Consider the following 21,816-nt stretch of genomic DNA (forward strand, 5'->3'; position numbering starts at 1 on the left):
GTACAACTCCACTTGTTTTCTGAACAGGACTTAAACTAATTACTTCATTACTAGGCTTAGAAAAATAAGGCTTCCACTAAAAGCTCATTTTCTGTCAATAACATAGTATTTAGGGAACTTTGACTATATGACCATGTGTTAAAAGATGTGTACAAGAGTATTGCGAAAAATACAGCAAAAAAAACGTTTACATTTTTTAAATCAGTGTTTGTTTATGACACGTGTCGAAGTGGCGGCTCGGGGGCCAAATCTGGCCCGCCGCATCATTTTGTGTGGCCCGGGAAAGTAAATCATGAGTGCCGACTTTCTGTTTTAGGATCAAATTAAAATAAAGAGTATAGATGTATATTAAATTTCCTGATTTTCCCCCTTTTAAATCAATAATTGTAATTTTTTAATCACTTTTTTCTGTGTTTAGTTCAAAAATCATTTTGTAAAATCTAAAAATATATATAAAAAAGCTAAGATAAACATTGTTTTAGATCTATAAAAAAGGAATATTCAGGGCTTTTAATCCAGTTCTTTTAATCCATTTATATTTAAAAAATCTAAATATTATATCTAAAATGGTCTGGCCCACGTGAAATCAAGTTGACGTTAAAACGGCCCGCAAACCAACCCGAGTCTGACACCCTTGCTTTATGCAAAAGGAAATGCACAGAATCTGTTTCCTGTTTGAATAGCATTCTTCTTCCACCTGGGCAGATAAATGTTGAACTCTGAGTGATTATTTTCGCCGACGTTTGGATATTTTTGAACTATTTGCAATCCCAAAAATGTGTCCTAAAAATATCTGAACGTTGGAGTGTACGTATTTGTTATCGGGTTGTCTGTAGGTCTAGTTATCGTTGCGTTTGTCAAGAGCCACTCTCTGACCGCAAGATCACTTTACAAGCCATTAGAACCTCGTCCAAAGATCTGTTTGAGATAAGCCAGAAATTGACTAGACTCTTGTCTGTATCTCCTGGACGATGACAGCTGCTCTGTCCGCCATGATGCCTGCTGAATGTATCATTAGGCAGCATTATGACACTGATCGGTCTCTCTGGGAATCCACGGAGAATTGGGCTTTGTCTGACTTCCTTGCGTCCTTCTCGTGGTAACCCTGAGAAGGCCTTGGTGCACTCGGATGTTTTGACTGGTTCAGAGTTGATTGCACATCTGGGTTTGAACTTGAACTGCAAAAGTACGAGCAAAGTTCAAGCCTGTCGACGCTGAAGCACTTTCCCTGGAGCTATCCTTCAAAATGCAGCAAGCAGAGACTGATTGGATTAAACTTCACGCTGGAAATGAGGATGGGAAATAGAAATTCGCAAAACCCTGACAAGAATATGCACACTAATACAACAAGACATGGTGGTTTGTCAATGTCTATTTCGGGAGTTTATATTGGCTAATCCTTCCCTTCTTCCCGACACGTTTCGGTCTAATCAGCGCCAGCCTGAAAACACACCAAAAAAAAACACCACACATTCGCACATGTCCAGAGATCGGCCTGATAGCAACTAGCTTGTAGCGTAACCGCATTTTTTTTTCAAATTCTGCCAGCAAACATCTCACTTGAGTGTTGCAATCAGACCTCCATTGCTGCTAAATGTCAATCCACTTTGGTATTGATTTGGTAATGGATGCATTAACTGGGATTTAGCTCGGGGTCGACTATTTATGAATGTTTTATGAATGACCTACTCAGGAACTCTGATTATGCAACGAGGGTGCGTCACTCAGCGCTATTTTGGCCTTCTTACCAAAAATGTTGAAATTGAACTGGCCAAATACTGCAATAATCCTGTTCGCTATCTATTTGCTTAATTTATTTTCTCTTTTTGTCTTTCAGAGATTCCAGCAGGGGGCACTTTCTCCTTCAGCAACTGGGTCTCAATGGCTGCCACTTTTGCCTCTTGATACGCAATGTGAGTTGGATATTAAATGTATTGTTTCTTTGTGCCCGTATGTATGTTCATGCATGCATGCATACATATGTATTTTCTCGCATATTCGTGGCTAAAAAAATGACGAGGGTACGGCTTATATGCGCACAAATTAGACTTGTTAATAGATGGCGAATTAGAAGAAATAAAACATTTTTCCAATCCAATCTCCTGTTTTTGGTGTTTTTTCAGAGGGTTGGAACGAATTAATTTGTTTTTAGTTCATTTCAATGGGAAACGTTCGCTCGAGTTACGAGAAGCTCGACATACAATCTCAGTTCCGGAACGGATTAAGATTGTATGTTGAGGTACCACTGTACTCCTCTCGCATTAGCGATCGCTCCGCCATTCGCACTGACTAACGGAGGGGAAAAAACACTGAAAAAATGAAATCTCAACAGAATAGCAACATCTTTTATCAAATTGCCGTGGACTATTAAAAAAAAAACCAAGATTCCCCTCTCCCCTATCAAAACGAAGAACGTGTTTGCCAGTCAGCGATTAGCAGCTGCCTCCATCCACGCCCGAGGACGAGCTCATCTCCAATTTTGCAGAGCGCAAAAATGTTATAACTTGTGTTCTTAGAGTATCTATCTACCGACACACACATTTGACAAAGTGCTGACAGAGGCAGTCTTGCCAAGGTTGTGTGTGGCTAAAAAATTTTAAAGCCCCAAGGCAAATTAAATTTGGGGGGGGATTTTCTATGTATGCTCATTGACAGCCTCGGAATATTCTTTTTCTGACGATGTTATCCGCACGGAGCCAACTAAAATTCTCCTTCGTTGGGCAAGTGTGTGTTAGTCACGGCCTCGGTGAAGCTTCATAAGTTCTCGAGATTCGTCACACTCGGGCTAATTTATCAGTGGTGTCAAAGTGGCGGCCCGAGGGCCAAATCTGGCCCGTCGCATCATTTTGTACGGCCCGAGAAAGTAAATTATGAGTGTCGACTTTCTGTTTTAGGATCAAATTAAAATGAGAAGTATAGATGTATATTAAATTTCCGGATTTTCCCCCTTTTAAATAAATAATTGTAATTTTTTTAAATCATTTTTTTCTGTGTTTTTAGTAAATGATGAGTCGACTTTCTGTTTTATGATCAAATTCAAATGAAGATTATAGATGTATAGGATATATTTCCTGTGTTTCCCTGTGTTTAAATCAATAGATGCAATTTTTTAAATCCGAAATGGTTTTTTTTTTATCGAAAAATAACGTTACTATTGAGCATCATTAAGAAATATTTTCTTTCCTTTTAAAATGAAAAACAAATATGTTTTTTCCTCAAATAAACTTTGTTTTATATCTATAAGAAAATGAATATTTCAGGTTTTTGATCTAATTCTTTTAATCATTTTTTTTAAATATCCAAATATTATATCTAAAAATGTTGTTTCCTGCGTTTGGGCAATTGAGAGCCGTTAGCTTTTCACACTGTCGCTAAACGGCAGTCCGGCTCAGGAAAACGTATCGCCAAACGGAAATTATGGTATGCCGTTTTAGTGTCATTTAACGAGTCACGATTAAGCGAATATTATTAACAAATACTGCAAACCAAACGTCCTCAAGTCTGTTCAAATATGACTTAAAACTGATGTTTTTACCCTTTACCCACATCTTTTTTGGTTCCATCATTTTTGGCTGTCCTTTTTAAATTATTTGTATTTTTTGCATATTTGTAGTGTTTTTACTTGTACCGTACGAACCATAAAAAATGCATTCATTGTGTTGACTGTTGAGTTATGCTCTCCCACACATCTGGCCTTGTCTACTCGGCCCGCGGGTTTGTTTCCTCAGAGACCTTGTCTGTCTCATTTTCCCAGGCAAAAGTCTCCCAGATCTAACACCAATGCCAAACATTGGAATGTTGTTGCTTTTGTCTATTTTTTTTAAATCCATCTTTTCATCGCTCTACTATAATTAACTGTCTCTCATTTCAATACCAAGATCTACATCAAGATATCAAATCTTTAGTCCGTTACATACCGTATTTTCCCGCATTTACGCCATATTTGTCGCAAAAAAAATGATGAGAAATGCCATAACGCATGACAATGTGGCCGATACGGTCATTTATTTCAAAATAGAGAAAAGATAACCAGATAAAACGCTTAACAGAATTAATTTTGACGTCTATGAATTAAATACAAGAAAATAAATTACCGTATTTTGTATAAATGCCTGCTATTACTCGCTTAGGGCGCTGCCATCTTTCGATTTATACAGTATATCAGAAATACTACGTGCGAGGATTTTTCTTCACATTTTCTTTTCAAAGTAACACATTTATACTCCCTATTAAAATTATGAATATGGAGGTGAAAATTGTGAATCAGGGGGCTTATACAAGATAAATTGTAAAATGTAACGATTTTAAGGCCATTTTAAGGGTGCGGCTTTTACGCGGGGGCGGCTAATATGCGAGAAAATATGGTATTTGATCATGGCTTTGCAAGTCAAGCTTTTATTTGGGTGCTTTAAGATTTTGAATCTAAAACTTTCCCTCTACTGTCCTTTATAAGTGAGTGTCTAAACTCCCAACGTTGATTTAGTTGTCTCAAGCCGAAGACTATAAAAAGAATGTTTGTTCCTTTTGAGCTAAAAATAGGCTTTTCACTGTTGGGAACTCAAACATGGCTGTTTTGAAGTACTTCTATTGTTAGCATCTCACATTGATTTGATGCAAAAATCCCAGAAACAAATAAACGACTTGTTTTAGTGGTTGTTTGATCACTCTGGCTTTGCAGTTGGGAGTTTTATTTTTTATTTTTTTTATTACAAAATACCATCTTGTCCGAAATTGGAAATAAATCTATTGAAGGTGAATAAATAGCTGAAAAACCAATCTGGCAAGTTTGATATTAATGCCTTGCTTTATTCTCAAATCATCTTGAACACAAACATTTCAACTTGGACCTTTGACCTTTTGACCCCCATATTTGATCATGTATTCCTTTTCATCTGTATGACCTTGTTTAGGTTGTAAAATTCATACCATACCACCATGCTCTTATTGTCTGACTTTTTTGAAATTGCTATTTTCTACTTATGTAAGCCATCCCTGCAGTAATTGAATTCTTTACTGAAATGACTTTTCTCCGCTATAATTCATCACAAGTCAATTACGTTGCATAATACATTGTTACATAATGCAAGTGGCACAAGAATAGTAGTCAACTCTTTCAGCTGATTGCCATGAGTCAGCGCACTATAAACTGTTACAGCACTGTTATTTTATTACTTGTTTTTTTCTACCATCCTACCTACTTTTTGCCAGTTGTAACACTTGACATGATACGAACAATTTGCACACCGACACACTGATGATTGAAGGATATTAAAAGATATTCAGAGTGAAAAATGTCAGCATTCCACACTTGGTCTTTAAATGAATTTCCATTCTTCCGTTTGTCTGTTTTCGTTTCAGTTCCATAATTATCTGACTGAATCATCTATTATTTTCTAGAAATTGAAAAACAGTTGATCATAGAATGAATTCATGCCTTGTTTTTTTAGTTAGGGTTCATATGCACTATTTGTATCGTAGAATAATAACTAGACAACCCGAATAATGCCACCAAAACACAGCTAATCCTCTTAACCTTTGGCATTTTTACCCTTCAGTGTCCTCTGTTTTCTAGTCGGGCAAGTCTGATTGCCTTCCCTCAGGATAGAAATAGAGAAAGCTTGCCACCTATTGGGCTCACTGTCGCACTGCCTCCCTCAATCCCTTTTTTTTTCTTCTTCAAATCTGTGACAGCAAACATAAACGCTTAACTGTACTCTTCCCTTCTGTGTCTATTCCAGGTCCGATACTCCCGACGGGTTCCAGTATTGAACTACCGTCGGTTCCTGGAGTCGGCGTCTTAATGGAGGGCTTTCCCGTCCATTGACCGAAGGCAAACTGTTTGGGTCAGCAGTCATGTCTGCCTGCAGCACTTTCACCGAGCATGTGTGGAAACCAGGCGAGTGCAAGAACTGCTTTAAGCCAAAGAGTCTGCACTGTCCTCAAACTGGTGGCGAGAAGTCTCGACCCGACCGCAGACTTCCAACATCTCAACAACAAATCCCCCCCAATGCCACGACCAGAACCAACTCGAACCTCGCCAACAACGCTCACAGGCCCGGCAGCGTGACTCCCCGTTCGGGACACTTCCGTCCACCCGTGGCCAAGAAACCCACCATCGCCGTTAAGCCCACCATGATGCTACCCTGCTCTTCTTTGGGGTCGAGTTCTAACGACAATTTGCAGAGTCCAACAAGTGTTCTGGAGGCAGGCAAAACTTCAGGCTTTTTGGTCTGGAACCGCAACGGGGTCAACTGCAGAAGGACTAGTGGTACAAGCAATAACAATGAAGGTGAGGACCAGATCGAGGCCTATGAGCAATTTAGTCCGAGGACCCCGAGCGGGAATAACAACAGCGGATTGACGGATGTTCTGAAAGAGATCGCTGGATTGGGGCCTGGTCCTAGCCTGTTGCCGGTCTCAAAGGACTTATTTTGGGGACGAATCAGTAGCTCATACCAAAGGTCCTTAGAAAGAGGACTTCCAGCTGCGGGATGTTTGGCTATCGGAAGTTGCATGAGCGGGGAAGCTAACGCTAGTCAAAAGCGGGTGTCTCTGAGTGATAGCGCAGAGATAATCAGCACTGAGGGTGGTCGCTTTTGCTACCCCGAATTTTCGAGCGAAGGGGAAGACGATGAGGACGAAGAGGAAGATGAGGAGGATGAAGAGTCGGAAAGAGATCAGGAGCGGGAAAGCTGGGACGAAAGTGATGAAGAGTTACTTGCCATGGAAATCCGGATGAGAGGCCAGCCACGGTTTGCCAATTTTCGCGCCGCCACCTTGTCCCCCGTGCCCTTCGCCGTGAGCAAAAAGTGGAATACAGTTCCACTCCGCAATCGTTCTTTACAACGGATTTGCGCGGTGGATTACGACGACAGCTACGATGAAATTTTGAACGGGTACGCCTCCATGGATTCCACTGGAGCTATTCCACATTACGGTCCTAACGACTGCCAAGGAAGCGGTTTCCTCACCAATTCGGAGTCTACAATTTCGCCGGGTTCGTCTTCCTCCCTGCCAGAAGATTCTCAGACGGCATCCAGTTCTGAGAGCAGTGTGTCGTTCGCTCATCGAAACGGACTGCAATCCCCCACGTACGTCAAGTCGCCTATTCCCTGGACTTCTCCTGTGAAAAAAGAGCCCGTTCCCAAAGCGCTGAGTCCAGTCAAGGTTACAGAAACGCACAAGGCCGTTCTGGCGATCCGACTGGATGATCAGGACCAATCGGCGGCGATGCCACAGGCTCTTCCTGGCCAGCCAGTTACTATCAGTTTCAGTCCCACAGAAGAGAAGGCAAAGCCTTACCGTGTCGTAAATTTGGAAAAATCACTCATTTGTAAACCTTACACTGTCGTCGATGTATCGGCTTCCATGACCAGCAAAGATGAACATTTGGGAGGTTCTACGCCGAAGCACCACAAACAGCCAATGCCCTCGAGCCCGACGTCATTTTGTAGCACTTCTGTGTGTCCGCCGTCGTCTCTGTTAGCAACAAATGCATCGAGAAAAAAAGTAGGAAGCACTCGTTACCAAGAAGTATGGACATCAAGCACGAGTCCTCGTCAAAAGATCTCCAAAGTGGATTTGGGGAACGGCAGCACGGCAGGCCAGTCTATACCCCCTCAACACTTGAGTCACAAATCGGCCCCCACGTCACCGGTTTCTGGGCTGTCTTCGTCCCGAACCGTGCCTGTCAAATCCCCTAATTTGTCGGAGATTAAGTTCAATAGTTTCAATAACGCCGGCATGCCTCCATTTCCCATTATTATACGAGACGAGCCGGCATATGCCCGCAGCCCCAAGAATGCCGTTAAGGTCCCAATCCTTATCAATCCTAACGCGTACGACAATTTAGCTGTGTACAAGAGCTTCTTGGGACTCCACGGGGAGTTGCCAAAGGCCAAAGCGGTCGGTAGTCGAGTGACCAGTCACACTTACGAAGAGATCGGGTCCTCCGAGAGTGTCAAGTCAACCTCCACAGACAAAACCCTCTCTGGCAGAGGCACATCCGAAAGAGCGTCTTTGGATGAAACAAAAAATTCATACGAAGCGGCGGCTAAAACGCCCATTTCACAACCCGCAACCACTCCAGACCCGAGTACCGTGACCAACTCTCCAACCTCGGCTCTCTCCCCTACAACATCGTTAACGTCGCCCCCGTTTCTTCCTGAAAAAAGCAGCCCTTCTGCCAATAGAACAACACACAATTTAAGTAAGGATAATCTTACGGAACAGTCTTCCTCTTCACGGTCCGGATCAAAACATCCAGCAGACGCCAGCGCCGTCCTCTCACAAATCGTAGCTTCAATCCAGCCACCCCAGTCTCCTCCAGGACCACCATCTACCCATGAAAAAACCCTCAGTTCTGAGGAACTTTACGCTCTCCCGCCCGACGCCCTAACGGAGACCCTCACAAGACCAAAGTCGCTGTTTTCTACCAATGACGCAGTCATTTCCAGACCTATCAAAGATACCCTCTCAAAGGTCTTGTCAAAATCTCAGAGCGCCTCTGCTGCGGTACCGCTTCCCACAAGCCGGTCCGAGCCCAATGCCCCTTTCCCTCCCCCCAGGTCCACGTCTTCCCCTTACCACGCGTCAAACATCCTCCAGAGACATTTTAACAACTGGACAAAGAACTCTGCTTCCAGTTCTCCCGTGCGCTCAAGCGAAGGCGAAACCCGTCTGAACGGAGAAGCGAAGCGCAGTCAATCGGAGAGCGCAAAACCCAAACGCTGGATCTCATTTAAGAGTTTCTTTCGCCGGCGGAAAGATGAAGATGAGCAGAAAGAGAAGACGGAGAGAGAGAAGGAAAAGGGCAAGCTGGTCGGGCTGGACGGAACCGTCATTCACATGCTTCCTCCCCCGCCAGTTCAGCAGAGACACTGGTTCTCGGAAGCAAAACCCGAGGATCCCTCACAGAAACCAACCATTGTTTTTACCTACAAAATGGAAAGTGGGAGCACCGCAAGTCGGGGAGGAGAACCCCAAGTTGAAGAATGTAAAGAGAGTGCAATACTAACAACCTGCGACAGTTCCGAGTCCAGACCTTTGAGCCCCGAACGTCAACCATCAGTACCGGAGGTCCCCGAAATTGACGCTGACATCGACATAAGGTAAAATTTGCATTTTTTTTACCTTAACACCTAAGTACATTTTCATACTCATTAAATTGCAATAAACGAAAAAATTTAAAGGTTTGCCATCGGGTATTTAACAACAATGGATCCCTTCTCGTAAATTAAACTTATTACGAGCCCTTCATTTGATTGATCATACAAAAACAACATGACTGGAATCAAACACAAGCACTAAATAACCGTCTCGTGAAGCTTATTTACTTAACTTTTCTTTGTAAGCCTGCGGTTTACCCATTTGTTATGAATACCCAAGTCACTCATTTACCCGGAATTCGCTTTCATTTCTATGTCAGAGATACTCCAAGATTTGTAGGTTATCGCTAATACCAACGTTTCTGTTTTCAATACTCTGAGCTAAAACTTGATTAAGTGTAGACAGACTAAGCTGGTGGAATGTGAAAACAAAATTCTTCAGTGATTTAGTCAACTATCTGAAAGTTTACACACAAATTATGGGTTGTAAGACACGAATAATGTACTTTTGACCTTATTCCCAATTCCTAGTGTCATTGCCAAATGGCAGTTTTACAGCAGTTTGGTAAAAAGTTGTGTCAACAAACCTGTTCAACGGTGATAACAGTCAGTCATCAATCAGTCACATGGTTCTTGTAACATAAGGGTTAACTGGGCTATTTTTTTTGGGACTGAGGCTGTTTTATTGGCTCACAGTGGGCGTGCTCTTTAGCAATAGCAAGAGTACATCACCTTTGGCAGGTAAGAACAGAGAAGTCGGAGAGGACGACAAGGCAAATACAAGCCGGAAAAATGTCTTCATAGTAGCCCAGCTATTGCTCGCTTCATTATGTGAATTCATCTCGGCGTGGTGGTCTCGATTCACAGATGGGAAGCTGTGTAAGCCAATACAGTGGGTAAGAAACTAATGAAACCGTATCGTTGTTCATACTGCGTCCCTTCTCTTGTGGAGTTAAGGAACGATAAGCTTCGATTTTGATTTCAAACACAAGATTATTCGGTTTCCAAACGCTGGGAAAAGAAAGCGGAAAGTGATTTGGAGTGTTTTTACGTGACTCAACAAGTCGGATCCTGAAACTGAGACATGTAGCAGCCATAAAGGTATTTCTTATGTCAAGGTCCCTCCAGCTGCATATTTGATCTTACCTCGGCGTTCATTGTTTGGGCAACGCGGGCTTACCGTGCAAGATTTGGGGGTCTCCACTTTCATTTTGGGATTTAACTGCAATTCATTGTGACAGGAATGGTTGGGCTATTTCCCGTTATTTTTTGTAGCGTGTATGTTATGTAAAAAAACTGTAATTGTGTCTAAATGTGGGTTTCCCCTTTTCTAACCACGTGCACTTCCGGTTGATGCTGATTCACAGCGTGGTAACGTTTTAGTTATTGATTGACTTCTATGTATAGACTTGGCATCGATTTGATGACAAAAATAATGAGTCAGCGACAGACAGAATAATTGTTTGTGCTGGTGTCCTAAAAAGAATGTTACTCATTTGAGAATTCAAACTGTCTGAGAAGAGACTACACTCATGCACTTGTCACCTGACTGCTTTTTTTTCTGTTGAGGCGGTCTCAATTTGAGTTAATCATTCGTTAATATGATCAGAAATAGATCATATCGCTGATAAGGATTCACCAAAGTTCAATAGTTGAGATAATGCGAAATTTGTGGAACAGATATCACTCATTTTTTTAAGATTAATGAAATATTTTTCATTAAATAGTAGGGAAAAATAGGGAAAAAAACAAAGCATACAATAAAATATGACATTTGATTATTGTTGTCATCACGAACAAATAATCAAATCAATTAGACATCTTATTTTCCTATTTTCATCAGATTTTCAGTCCACGGTCTTTATTGCTAAAAAGACAACGCCACGACAGGGAAAAGCAAACAAAAACATAATCCTACAAGCATATTATTTTCTAATGATGTCATACCTTTTTCTTTAAACTGCAGCCAAGTACCTGTAAGTGCCAACCATTTGGTGCCCAGCGTCACGCCACTTCCTGCCAGAGTCAATCTGGGCCTGGCGCTTCTGGACAACCAGATTAACTCGGCCAGCGAACGTAGTGCAAGCCTCGGGGAGCCGGAGGATGACGCAAATCAATCTCAACACTCACATTCGCCGGCCTCCAGCCAGTGCAGCGCCACCTACAGTAACCTCGGTAAGAATAAGACTTGGAAGGATTATTTTAATATTGTGTCTGTAAATTACCCAATTACAAATGTGCTAAGACTAACATGGAACTTTTCATTTCCGTACTTTTCCGGCGATAAGTGCACCTGAGTATAAGTCGCACCGGCCAAAAAATAGAGCAAGGCTGTCAGACTCGGGTTGCTTCGCGGGCCGCATTAATGTCAACTCCATTTTATGTGGGCCGGACCATTTTAGATATAATATTTAGATATATTTTTTTATAAATGGATTAAATGAACTGGATTAAAAGCCCTGAATATTCAGTTTTTATAGATATAAAACAATGTTTATTTTAGCTTTTTTATATATATTTTTAGATTTTACAAAATGATTTTTGAACTAAAAACACAGAAAAAAATATTAAAAAATGACAATTATTGATTTAAAAAGGGGAAAATCAGGAAATTTAATACACATCTATACTCTTCATTTTAATTTGATCCTAAAACAGAAAGTCGGCACTCATGTTTTACTTTCTCGGGCCGCACAAAATGATGCGGCAGGCCAGATTTGGCCCCCGGGCCGCCACTTTGACACGTGTGGAATAGACAATGAAAAGGGAACAAAAAAACCAGATGTATTTATAAAGTTGCATTTTTGGGAGGACATTTTTTATGTGATGAGGAACCATTTAAGTAACAATAATAAAATGGAGAACAACTGGCAGAATCTAAGTATTCTATTAACAAGATAACTGTAGCCTTAAAAAAACACAACAGAGTGTCGGTGGTCAAAGAAAAAAAAACATAAGTCACAGGACCAGCCAAAATATGAAAAATGGCGAAATTTTGTCAATTTTTATCCATCTATCTTTTTTCAAAGAAAGTATACCGTAATTTCTCGCATACACGCTGTATTTGTCTCTAAAAAAAATAATGACTGAATCGAGGGTGCGGCTTATATGCGCACAATTTAGACTTGACATGTACGAAACGCCATAAATCAAGAAAATGCGGCCGATGCGCTCATTTATTTCAAAATAGAGAAAAAATAAACAGATTTAACGCTTAACAAAATTTATTTTGACGTCTATGATGGCGAAAATGATGACTTTAGGGGCCTCTTATATGAGATAAATTGTAAAATTCAACCATTTTAAGGCAATTTTAAGGGTGCGGCTTATACACAAAGGCGGCTAATATGCAAGAAATGAATGAGCATATGGTCCTCATCGTAGCAACATTTTTTTTTAAATCAGAAAACGTTTTCTCTTATTTGTCGCCACCCAAACGCACGAAAGTTTTGCCTCTCTCACTTGTTAAAAACGGAGCATCAAGCAGTAGGAGGTCGAGTGCTCACCGCCTCACTCGAGGACAAATCTCCAGTAGATTTGGGATCTGTCAGCCTGCCTTTGGCATCGGAATAGATGCGCCAAAAAGCATTTCTGCGTGCCTGCATTTCGCCTAAAAACTGTTGGCACAGAGGACGACAGGTAGGCGTGTTTCTTACTTGAACGTGGTTGGTTATTCTTATCTCCTATTTATTGCTTATGGTCTGTTGTTTTGACTTGACTTTTTCAAGCCTCCCACTCTTCTTCTTTGTTTGAATCTTTGCGCCGTGAACTAAAGCAACAAGTCTGGTCTTGTCTTGTCTTTATTTATCTCTCCCGGGAGATTTTAGAAGGTCCTGTTTTTAATTAATACGACTCATTCGTCGTCAATTAAATTGTACTAAAGAGAAATCCAGCCGGAAGCACTGTCGCAATATCTAGCCTATGTTTTTATTTGTTGATTCAATTCAATTCCTTCAAACATGACCAATCCAGTTGAGTTATAAACTGTCTAATGGTATCATTTTCTGAAGATGGATTTTAATAGACCAACTGGGGTATTACCGTTTTGTTTTTTGGGGGGTTCAATGAGCATTTCCTATAGCACGTGTCAAAGTAGCGGCCCGGGGGCCAAATCTTGCCCGCCGCATCATTTTGTGTGGCCCGGGAAGGTAAATCATGAGTGCCAACTTTCTGTTCTAGGATCAAATTAAAATGAAGAGTATAGATGTATATTAAATTTCCTGATTTTCCCCCTTTTAAATCAATAATTGTCATTTTTTAATCCATTTTTTCTGTGTTTTTAGTTCAAAAATCATTTTGTAAAATCTAAAAATATATTTTTTTAAAGCTCAAATAAACATTGTTTTAGATCTATAAAAAAATGAAAATTCAGGGCTTTTAATCCAGTTCTTTTAATCCATTTATTAAAAAAAAATCTAAATATTATATCTGAAATGGTCCGGCCCACGTGAACGCGAACCAACCTGAGTCTGACACCCTAGTCCTATAGTCATATCAGTACTAGTTAATGTATATACTTGAAAATTTGCACAACCTAGCGAATGTAAATGTAATAAGCAAAGCACAGATTCCAGACTTGGAGACGCGTTTGGATTAGCACACACGCTTTAAATATATTCGTTGCAGGGAGGATTAACAAGACCCATTTACTTCATCCTGACTGTTCTGTTTTAAGTCTTTCACTGCTTTGCTAAGATGACAGCCAATACGTGAGTAATTGCTCGTGCGCTTTTTGAAAAGACCTTTTGCATTGGAGCAAACATCATTTAGCAATAAGATGGGGGGAAAATAAATGTCACAAATGCGGACTTGACTGTTTTTGCAGATTTTACGAATATATTTTTAGCACTACCTCTTTTTTCATGGGCCATCTGCCTACTGGCATTCAATTTAGCCCCTCCAATTTGCTTCCGTAAAAATAAGGTCAGTTCTTCAAGCCACTCCTCGCCGCCTCGTTAAGCCTGGTTGCAGACCGAGAGTGCAGGGGGTAAGACTTGCGTCCAGCTCCATCACGTGCCGCCGCCGCACGCATCCTCCTGTCAAGCCAAACATCATTCGGGGTTAGCGTTTCAATCCCAGACTAAGGAAGAATTTATGTGTCCTCATTTTGTCATATTAGCTATGGTGGATAGTTTGTTTTGAGGAACATTTACTTTTTGACGATTGTGATGTGATGATAATTGTGTCCCCCGCAAACTCAAATTAAAATAAATGAGCATAAGCTCCCAGAAGGCGGCTTGAGTGGTTAGCGGATCGGCCTCAGGCCTCACAGCTCTGGGGTCCTGTGTTCAAATCCATGTTTGCATGTTCTCCCCATGCCTTCGTGGTTTTCTCCGGGTACTCCAGTTTCCTCCCATTTTCCAAAAACATGCATGGTAGGCTGATTGGACACTCTAAATTGTCCCTAGATATGAGTGAGAGCGTGAATAGTGGCCGGCGATCGACTGGCCACCAATCCAGGGTGTCCGAAAGTCAGCTGGGATAGGCTACAGCCCCCCCTCCCGCGACCCTAGTGAGGATAAAGCGGTTCAGAAATGAGCAAAAAAAAAAGGCCTAAATTCCTTCCTGTGACCCTTTTTTTAAACCTGTCCTGCAGGTCAATCGAGAGCCAACATGATTCCGCTGAAACAGCCTCGCAACCTGAAGGCATCCAATGACACTTTGGCGTCCATCGACCTGGAAGGCCTCGCCGAGCAACCGGCGCCCAAGTCAACTCCGCCCCCCTTACCGAAAAAGGCAGTTCCTCGCTCCGTCACGGACCCCGGCCTGGCCACCAAGGAGCCAATCCAAGGGGCCTTCCGACCGAGGGCCGAAGCCAAACCCGGCGGAACCAACCTGAGTGTCGCCAACCCTCTTTACGACCTGGACACCACCTGGGAGACGGCGAGCCAGAGTTCCTCGGTCGGCACCCACGATCAGGAGAGCGGCGACTCCCTGGAACGGCCATCGGTCGCCATCGGCAAAACGTGTCCGTCCAACAGCATGTCTTCGTTGCTGTCTCAACCCGGCGCTTCGAGAGACAGGAAAGTCTACCCGAGCACCGAATCTCTCAGTGGGAGGAATCGCAAAATGGGACAAAGCGCCGCTCCGTCCAAACATCCGAGGCCCGCACTTTACCGGGGTCTGGACAGCTGGGATGAGGTGGTGGGCAGGATCAGGGGCCTCCACACGGACACCTTACGGAAGCTGACGTCCAAGTGTGAAGATCGTTTCATGGCTGGCCAAAAGGATCACTTGAGATTCGAAACCGACAGCTGGTCCGACTTCAGGCTGACCACCGGGAAACCTTGCTGCGAGGCCGGAGACGCCGTCTACTACACCGCGTCGTACGCCAAGGATCCGCTGGTCAACTACGCCGTTAAGGTTGGATACTCTATGATTCTCTTTTTTATTATTATATATGTATGTATGTATATATATATATATATATATATATATATATATATATATATATATATATATATATGTATATATGTATATATATGTATGTATGTATATATATATATATATATATATATATATATATATATATATGTATATATGTATATATATATGTATGTATGTATATATATATATATATACATATATATACATATATATATATATACACATACATATATATACATATATATCAGCAACAGGCTTATTTATTTATATTTTTATTCATGTATTTATTTATTAACTTACTTATTACCTATCCATTTATGTCTAAAATGCCTTTCCTATTTCTGCATCCTCACCCTCTGTATATATATACATATATATATATATACATTTACATACACATACATATACATAGATGTACATGCATGCATACGGTAGGTCTTAGCACTCAGCCATTTGTTTTGTTAAAGAGCCTGACAGCTGATTATTGTACTTGTGCCTGCCATTGCTCGCTCAGGGCGCCGCCATCTTACCTAGTGATGACAAACTAGACCGCTACGGACACACTTCCGATTTTAAGGCAATTTTAAGGGTACGGCTTATATGCGAGAAAATACGGTACCTCCAATTGCCTTTTAAGGAAAACGTTAACAGCTGCCGTTGTCGTCGTAGATTTGCCGAAGCAAAGTAAAGGACACGCAGCAGCAGTTCTTCCACAGTCTGGCCGTGAGGCAGAGCTTGGCCTTGCACTTCAACATCCAGCAAGACTGTGGACACTTCCTGGCTGACGTCCCCAGCAGCATGCTCCCTTGGGAAGAGGAAACAGAAGAAGAAGAAGAAGAAGAAGAAGAAGAAGAGCAGGAAGGAGGATTAGCTGAGAAGGAAAATGGCCATGTCTTGAAAAAAAGAGAAGTCCAATCAGAAAGCAAGTTAACCGAATCCAAACATCCCAACGGTGAGTTAGAAGAGACGCCGGCGGAGGCCGGTCGCTTGAGGAGCCGCGTGGTGGTCATCACCCGTGAGGTTCCTTTCCAGACGGTGGCCGACTTTGTCCACCAAGGCGTGTCTCGCCACGTCAAAAACCCGGAGCTCTACGAGCGTCAGGTGTGCCTCCTGCTCCTCCAGCTCTGTTCGGGCTTGGAGCACATGAAGCCTTACCACGTAACGCACTGCGACCTGCGCCTGGAAAACCTGCTTCTGGTTCACTGCCAACCCAGCAACGCCGCAACGGCCGACCCCGTCGAGCCCAACAACAACAGCGGCTTCAAACCCGCCAGCGTCGCCAACTCCAGCTGCCCGGCCCGCCTCATCATTAGCAACTTCTCCCAAGCCAAGCAGAAGAGCGCCCTCATGACCGCCGACCCCGACGCCCCTCGGGACCGCTCTCGACTGGCGCCAGAAATCATCACGGCCACTCAGTTCCGCAAGTGCGACGAGTTCCAGACCGGGATTCTCATCTACGAGATGCTGCACCGGCCCAACCCCTTCGAGGAGACGCCGGATCTCAAGGAGCGAGAGTACACCTGGGCCGACCTGCCGCCCCTGCCGGTCCGATCGCTGTACTCGCAGGGTCTGCGGCAGCTGGCCCGGTTGCTGCTCACCGTCAACCCTTCGGAAAGGATCCAAATGTCGGAAGCTCGAGGCTGCTTGCAGTGCCTACTCTGGGGACCCCGCGAGGACCTGTTCCAGGCCCTGGGCTGCAGTACCGCCCCGGGTTCCTCGTCGTCGGCCACCTCCGGTCAGCGCCAGGCCACCCTCCAGAACTGGCTGGACCTGAAGCGTACGCTGATGATGATCAAGTTCGCCGAGCGCTCCATGGACTCGGCTTGCGGCGTCAGCTTGGAGGAGTGGCTCTGCTGCCAGTACTTGGCCTTCGCTACCACGGACAGCCTGAGCCGGGTGGTCCACGTCCTGCAGCAGCCGCAGCCTCCGACCCAGAACCAGGCCGACGCCGCCAGGCACAACCACGTTCACTCGGCTAACACCTTCCACCGAACTCAGTCTCAGCCGCTCTGAGCGGTCGCCGAGGTAACAAATCGCCCCCTATCGTAGCCCACTTGCTGACGCGGAAGTTTGCCGGGCGGCTATTCGCAACGTTAGCGCTTAGCGTGTGTTGAAGCAGGGGTCTCAAACCGGTCCTCGAAGAGCCGCAGTCGGTACGGGTTTTCATCCGAACCGAAGAAGAGGATACGCTACTTATTTTTGAAGGCGCCTCATTGGTTAAACGCTCGGCACTCAATTGGTTGGAACAAAGACCAGTAGACCCTTTGCGCAATGGGTTTGCGACCCCCGTTTAAAGGGTAATAAAATTGCGTGAAATCAACATCAGGTTGTTTTTAGGTCAAATGGAATTGGTTGTTCCACAATACTTTCATAAAACTAGAAAACCCAATTAAAAATAAGTTCAATCTTTGGTTAGATTTAAACATTATTTGGATTGTGTCAGTTTAGCGGACATTTCATTATTGGGTTGCCGAAACTTGAAGCTCTAAGACAGGGGTGGCCAAACCGGTCCTGGGGGGGTGCAGGTTTTTGGTGCAATCGACCCAGCACAGACACTTCAACCCAAGGGTGTCAAACTCGAGTTGGTTCGCGGGCCGCAATAACATCAACTCGATTTCATGTCGGCCCAACCATTTTAGATATAATATTTAGATTTTCTTTTAAAATTGGATTATAAGAACTGGATCAAAAGCCCTAAATATTCCATTTTTTTATAGATATAAAACTGTTTATTTGAACTTTTTTTTCTTAGTAAGGGAAAACATCTAATACTCATTTCTTTTTAATTTCAAATTGAAACATTTTTTAAAAAATTATATTCAATATTAAAGTGGAAGACCGAAAATATTTTTATATATTTATTTTTAGATTTTACAAAATGCTTTTTGACCTAAAAACACCAAAAGAAAAAAATGGATAAAAATTGCAATTATTGATTTAAAAAGGGGGAAAATCAGGAAATAGAATATACATCTATAATCTTCATTTGAATTTGATCCTAAAACAGAAAGTTGCCACTCATGATTTACTTACTCGGGCCGTACAAAATGATGCAGCGGGCCAGATTTGGCCCCCGGGCCGCCACTTTGACACCTGTGCTTTAACCAATCAGATTTCTGCAGAAAACAAAAGGCACCTGACTGCAATCCACTGATTGCAATTGTAGGACACCTGATTGGTGTAAAGGGGTCCTCGTTACGGGTCGGAATGAAAACCTGCACCCACTTTGTGGAATAGTTTGCCCACCCTTTGCTCATTAATTTATTCAATTTTGAATCTTACAAAGCTGTTTTAGCAGTAAAAAACAATCTGATTTTTCAACAAAAGCGGATTTGTGCTAAACTAAATGGAAAGAAAGCATTTTACATGTGGTAGATAAATGTAAACATTGGGAAGAAATATTAAATCAATCTTTTGGTGGAGCCAAAGATCTGCCATAATTTGGCCAATCAAACACAAATGACAGAAGGCATTAGCAGATTTCAATTTACAATCCTGTCGGAAACGAGCCAGCGATTTATCAGCGTTTGTTTTAGTGTTTTTGTTTCAAGGCAAGGCCAGTAAATCCTCACCGTTGTCGTCATATTTTTTGACATTTTGTGGAGGTGGTCACTACAAATCTCGCATAAGTACTGACTAAGGTTGGGTTTTTTTTTGTTTTAAAAAGGGAGAAAACGTCCCCAGATTTTTTTATGGGGGCTTCTTGTCGCAGAACGTGCAATGTTTTCTTTTTTCGGTTTTGTTTTTAACATTTGACTCCAGAATTGTCAGATTCTCACCATAGTTTTGTGGCACATAATCTTAGCGTTCTCTCTGTGTAAAAACAAAAAGGGATTTTTTTTTTCCTGGAATGGACTGCAAACTTATTTTTTTTCATCGGGTTGTTTTGGGAAAGTTTGGGCCGCCATTGGAGGTCGTAGAAAATCAATTCCAGGATTTTGGAATGGAATTGGCAGCAGAATGTAAAGACGTTTGGACGTGTCCACCGACGAACCACTTTGTCTCGACGGCGGGGGCTCGCTTCCATTCCACATTTCGTCTTTCGCCGCCTCACGTAGCGCCCGATTTTAGCGTTAGCTTGACCGTGAATGTGCGCGGCGGGGTTCCTTTGTGGTCAGCATGCCTTGAATTCAATTTTTTTTTGCACATCGCCAAGGTCACGTGACCTCCAAAACTGACATTCGCCATCCGCTTTGTGGTGTCTTTGATCTCGTTGATGGTTTTCTTTTTGGGGGGAAGCGATTTCCGGTTAGTTTTGTCGAACGGATTGGTCGGAACAACCAGATGAGGCAAGTGTGTAAAGGATTTGTTTACGAAAAGAATGTCTGGAGAGCACTGGTGGCTGTCCATGTATGTATAGATTAAATGGTAGATATATATAAAGTATTTTAATCCACAAACTGCTATTTTGTCGAGCACCTACTTCATAACATTTTAACCTTACGTGGAACTTGACTTTCCTCAGCATTGACTGGGGAAGGGCGAGTAGAGTAGATCACTGTTGGGAGAAACAAAGCACATTTTAATACAATATACAAAGAAACACACCTCTGTTAACATATTTGCTATTTTTTTTCCGCTAAAATGTAATGATTAATCATTTTCTTAAGTATTGTTTGAATTATTTTGCTGCCTTTCCCAGCAATGGACAACCAATTGATGACCGAGAGAGGTTAGCAGTGAATAATCAACCCCCAGACCTCCTATTCAAAATAAATTGGACGGTTGGATCGCTATTATTGGATTTCCCAGACCTCTAAATAAATTGGACGGCTTTTATTGGAAAGGAATTGCCGTATTTTCTCGCATATAAGCCGTATTTGTCGGTCAAAAAAATGATGAGGGAATCCAGGGTACGGCTTATATGTGCATAAATTTCCTTCGAAGTAAAATATTTGTACGCCTGATTAAAACCATGAATATGAAGGTGAAAATTGCGAATCAAGGGCGTCTTATATGATGAAAATCGGGGAAAACAATCAATGGTTTTAAGGAAATTGTAAGGGTGCGGCTTATACGAGGATGCGGCTTATATGTGAGAAAATACGGTAGTTAATAAATGACTGTAAAACAGTGATCTGTCAGTTTAAATTTGGTCGTAAATGAGTGACAGCACAATCATCCCAAGCAACGTTGCATATTTCCTATTATAATTTGCATTATTTTTTTATTTGGCATTTTTTCGGGTTGTTGTTTTTTTCTCAGCAGGGGTGTGTTCATGTCTGTTTATACTCATTTACTTCTTGTACGGAACCACTTTGACACAACTTGAGTTGCTTCAGGGTTGGGGAACATACATTTACACTATTTGGCTAAAAAAATGACTTATAAAAGGAACTTTAAAAGACTTTAAGGATGAATTATATCAACATTAATCGTCCAATCAGTGCATTCTCCAGTTGGGAACGAGGTCCCCAACCCTGAAAATTTCAAACTTAGCCTAATTTAGGCTACAATACGATAACATGACCATGATCACCACTTAATAGGAAAACATCTGTTGTGCTTTATTTGATAACACATGTACAGAAGAATGCCATTTATTGTTAACCAGCAGTGACCGGAAAGGTAATAAAAATATGTTTTTTATATGTATATGAACAGTTGATTGTTAACTCATTGCCTCTGTTTACAAAGAATATCCGGTATATTAGAATAGAATGGTTTTCACTTAACTATTATATAAATAGGAGTATATTGTATATTTCATTGATGATGCTATACTAGTGTTTCACCAGCAGATAGTGCTAAAGTACCTTGTTAAATATTACATTTTTTATATGCGTACGCTTGAGGAGAAATCCGATGAAGTCACAAGAATTCTTTTGAAAATGGCAAGCTATAGAAAACTAAATGTCATAAATAAAAATTGGCAACAGCTCTTATTTCTTAATTCCAATAATTATTTACTGTTTGTAAAACCATTAAAATTACTCCAGGAAGCAAAACAAGTGGAACAAAAAAACGGATTAGAACAGCTAAACATGATTAAGGATGTAAGATACTTTCAATAATAATAATCGGACATAGGCTTTGTCATCATTGACTCGACAAAAGCCTAATTGTCATCATACCCAGCTGTGTATGACGAAATTGGTAGTGCTTCTCCATAAGGTGCGTTTTCCCGGCAAAAGACCCAAATAAGTGATAATTTCGGACTCGTAATTTGGCATTCTACCGTGATGGATACATCGCATCACCCCTGAGCGAATCACTTACCTCTCACTGTCTCCTCACTTACCTTCAGTCAGCCAGTAGGAGGCTGATAACCACCCAAACACCTTTTCATATTACCTCACCCCGAAGTTATTACACAGAAGGG

General features: G+C 42.1%; 1 protein-coding gene across 4 annotated transcripts in view; it reads left to right on the forward strand.

Annotated features, from left to right (window-relative positions):
* Positions 1-21,095, forward strand: part of peak1 (pseudopodium-enriched atypical kinase 1) — a 55,985-nt gene extending 34,890 nt beyond the window's left edge. For all 4 annotated transcript variants that reach the window (XM_077596369.1, XM_077596370.1, XM_077596371.1 and 1 more), the window contains 5 exons: positions 1,838-1,913; positions 5,739-9,110; positions 11,074-11,282; positions 14,704-15,470; positions 16,164-21,095. In XM_077596369.1, the coding sequence (XP_077452495.1) occupies positions 5,854-9,110; positions 11,074-11,282; positions 14,704-15,470; positions 16,164-17,507 (5,577 nt within the window). In that variant the 5' untranslated portion in view covers positions 1,838-1,913; positions 5,739-5,853 and the 3' untranslated portion in view covers positions 17,508-21,095. The remainder of the gene's footprint in view (positions 1-1,837; positions 1,914-5,738; positions 9,111-11,073; positions 11,283-14,703; positions 15,471-16,163) is intronic.
* The last annotated feature ends 721 nt before the right edge of the window (positions 21,096-21,816 follow it).

This window comes from Stigmatopora argus, chromosome 3 (genome assembly GCF_051989625.1).
Source record: "Stigmatopora argus isolate UIUO_Sarg chromosome 3, RoL_Sarg_1.0, whole genome shotgun sequence".
Taxonomy (NCBI): domain Eukaryota; kingdom Metazoa; phylum Chordata; class Actinopteri; order Syngnathiformes; family Syngnathidae; genus Stigmatopora; species Stigmatopora argus.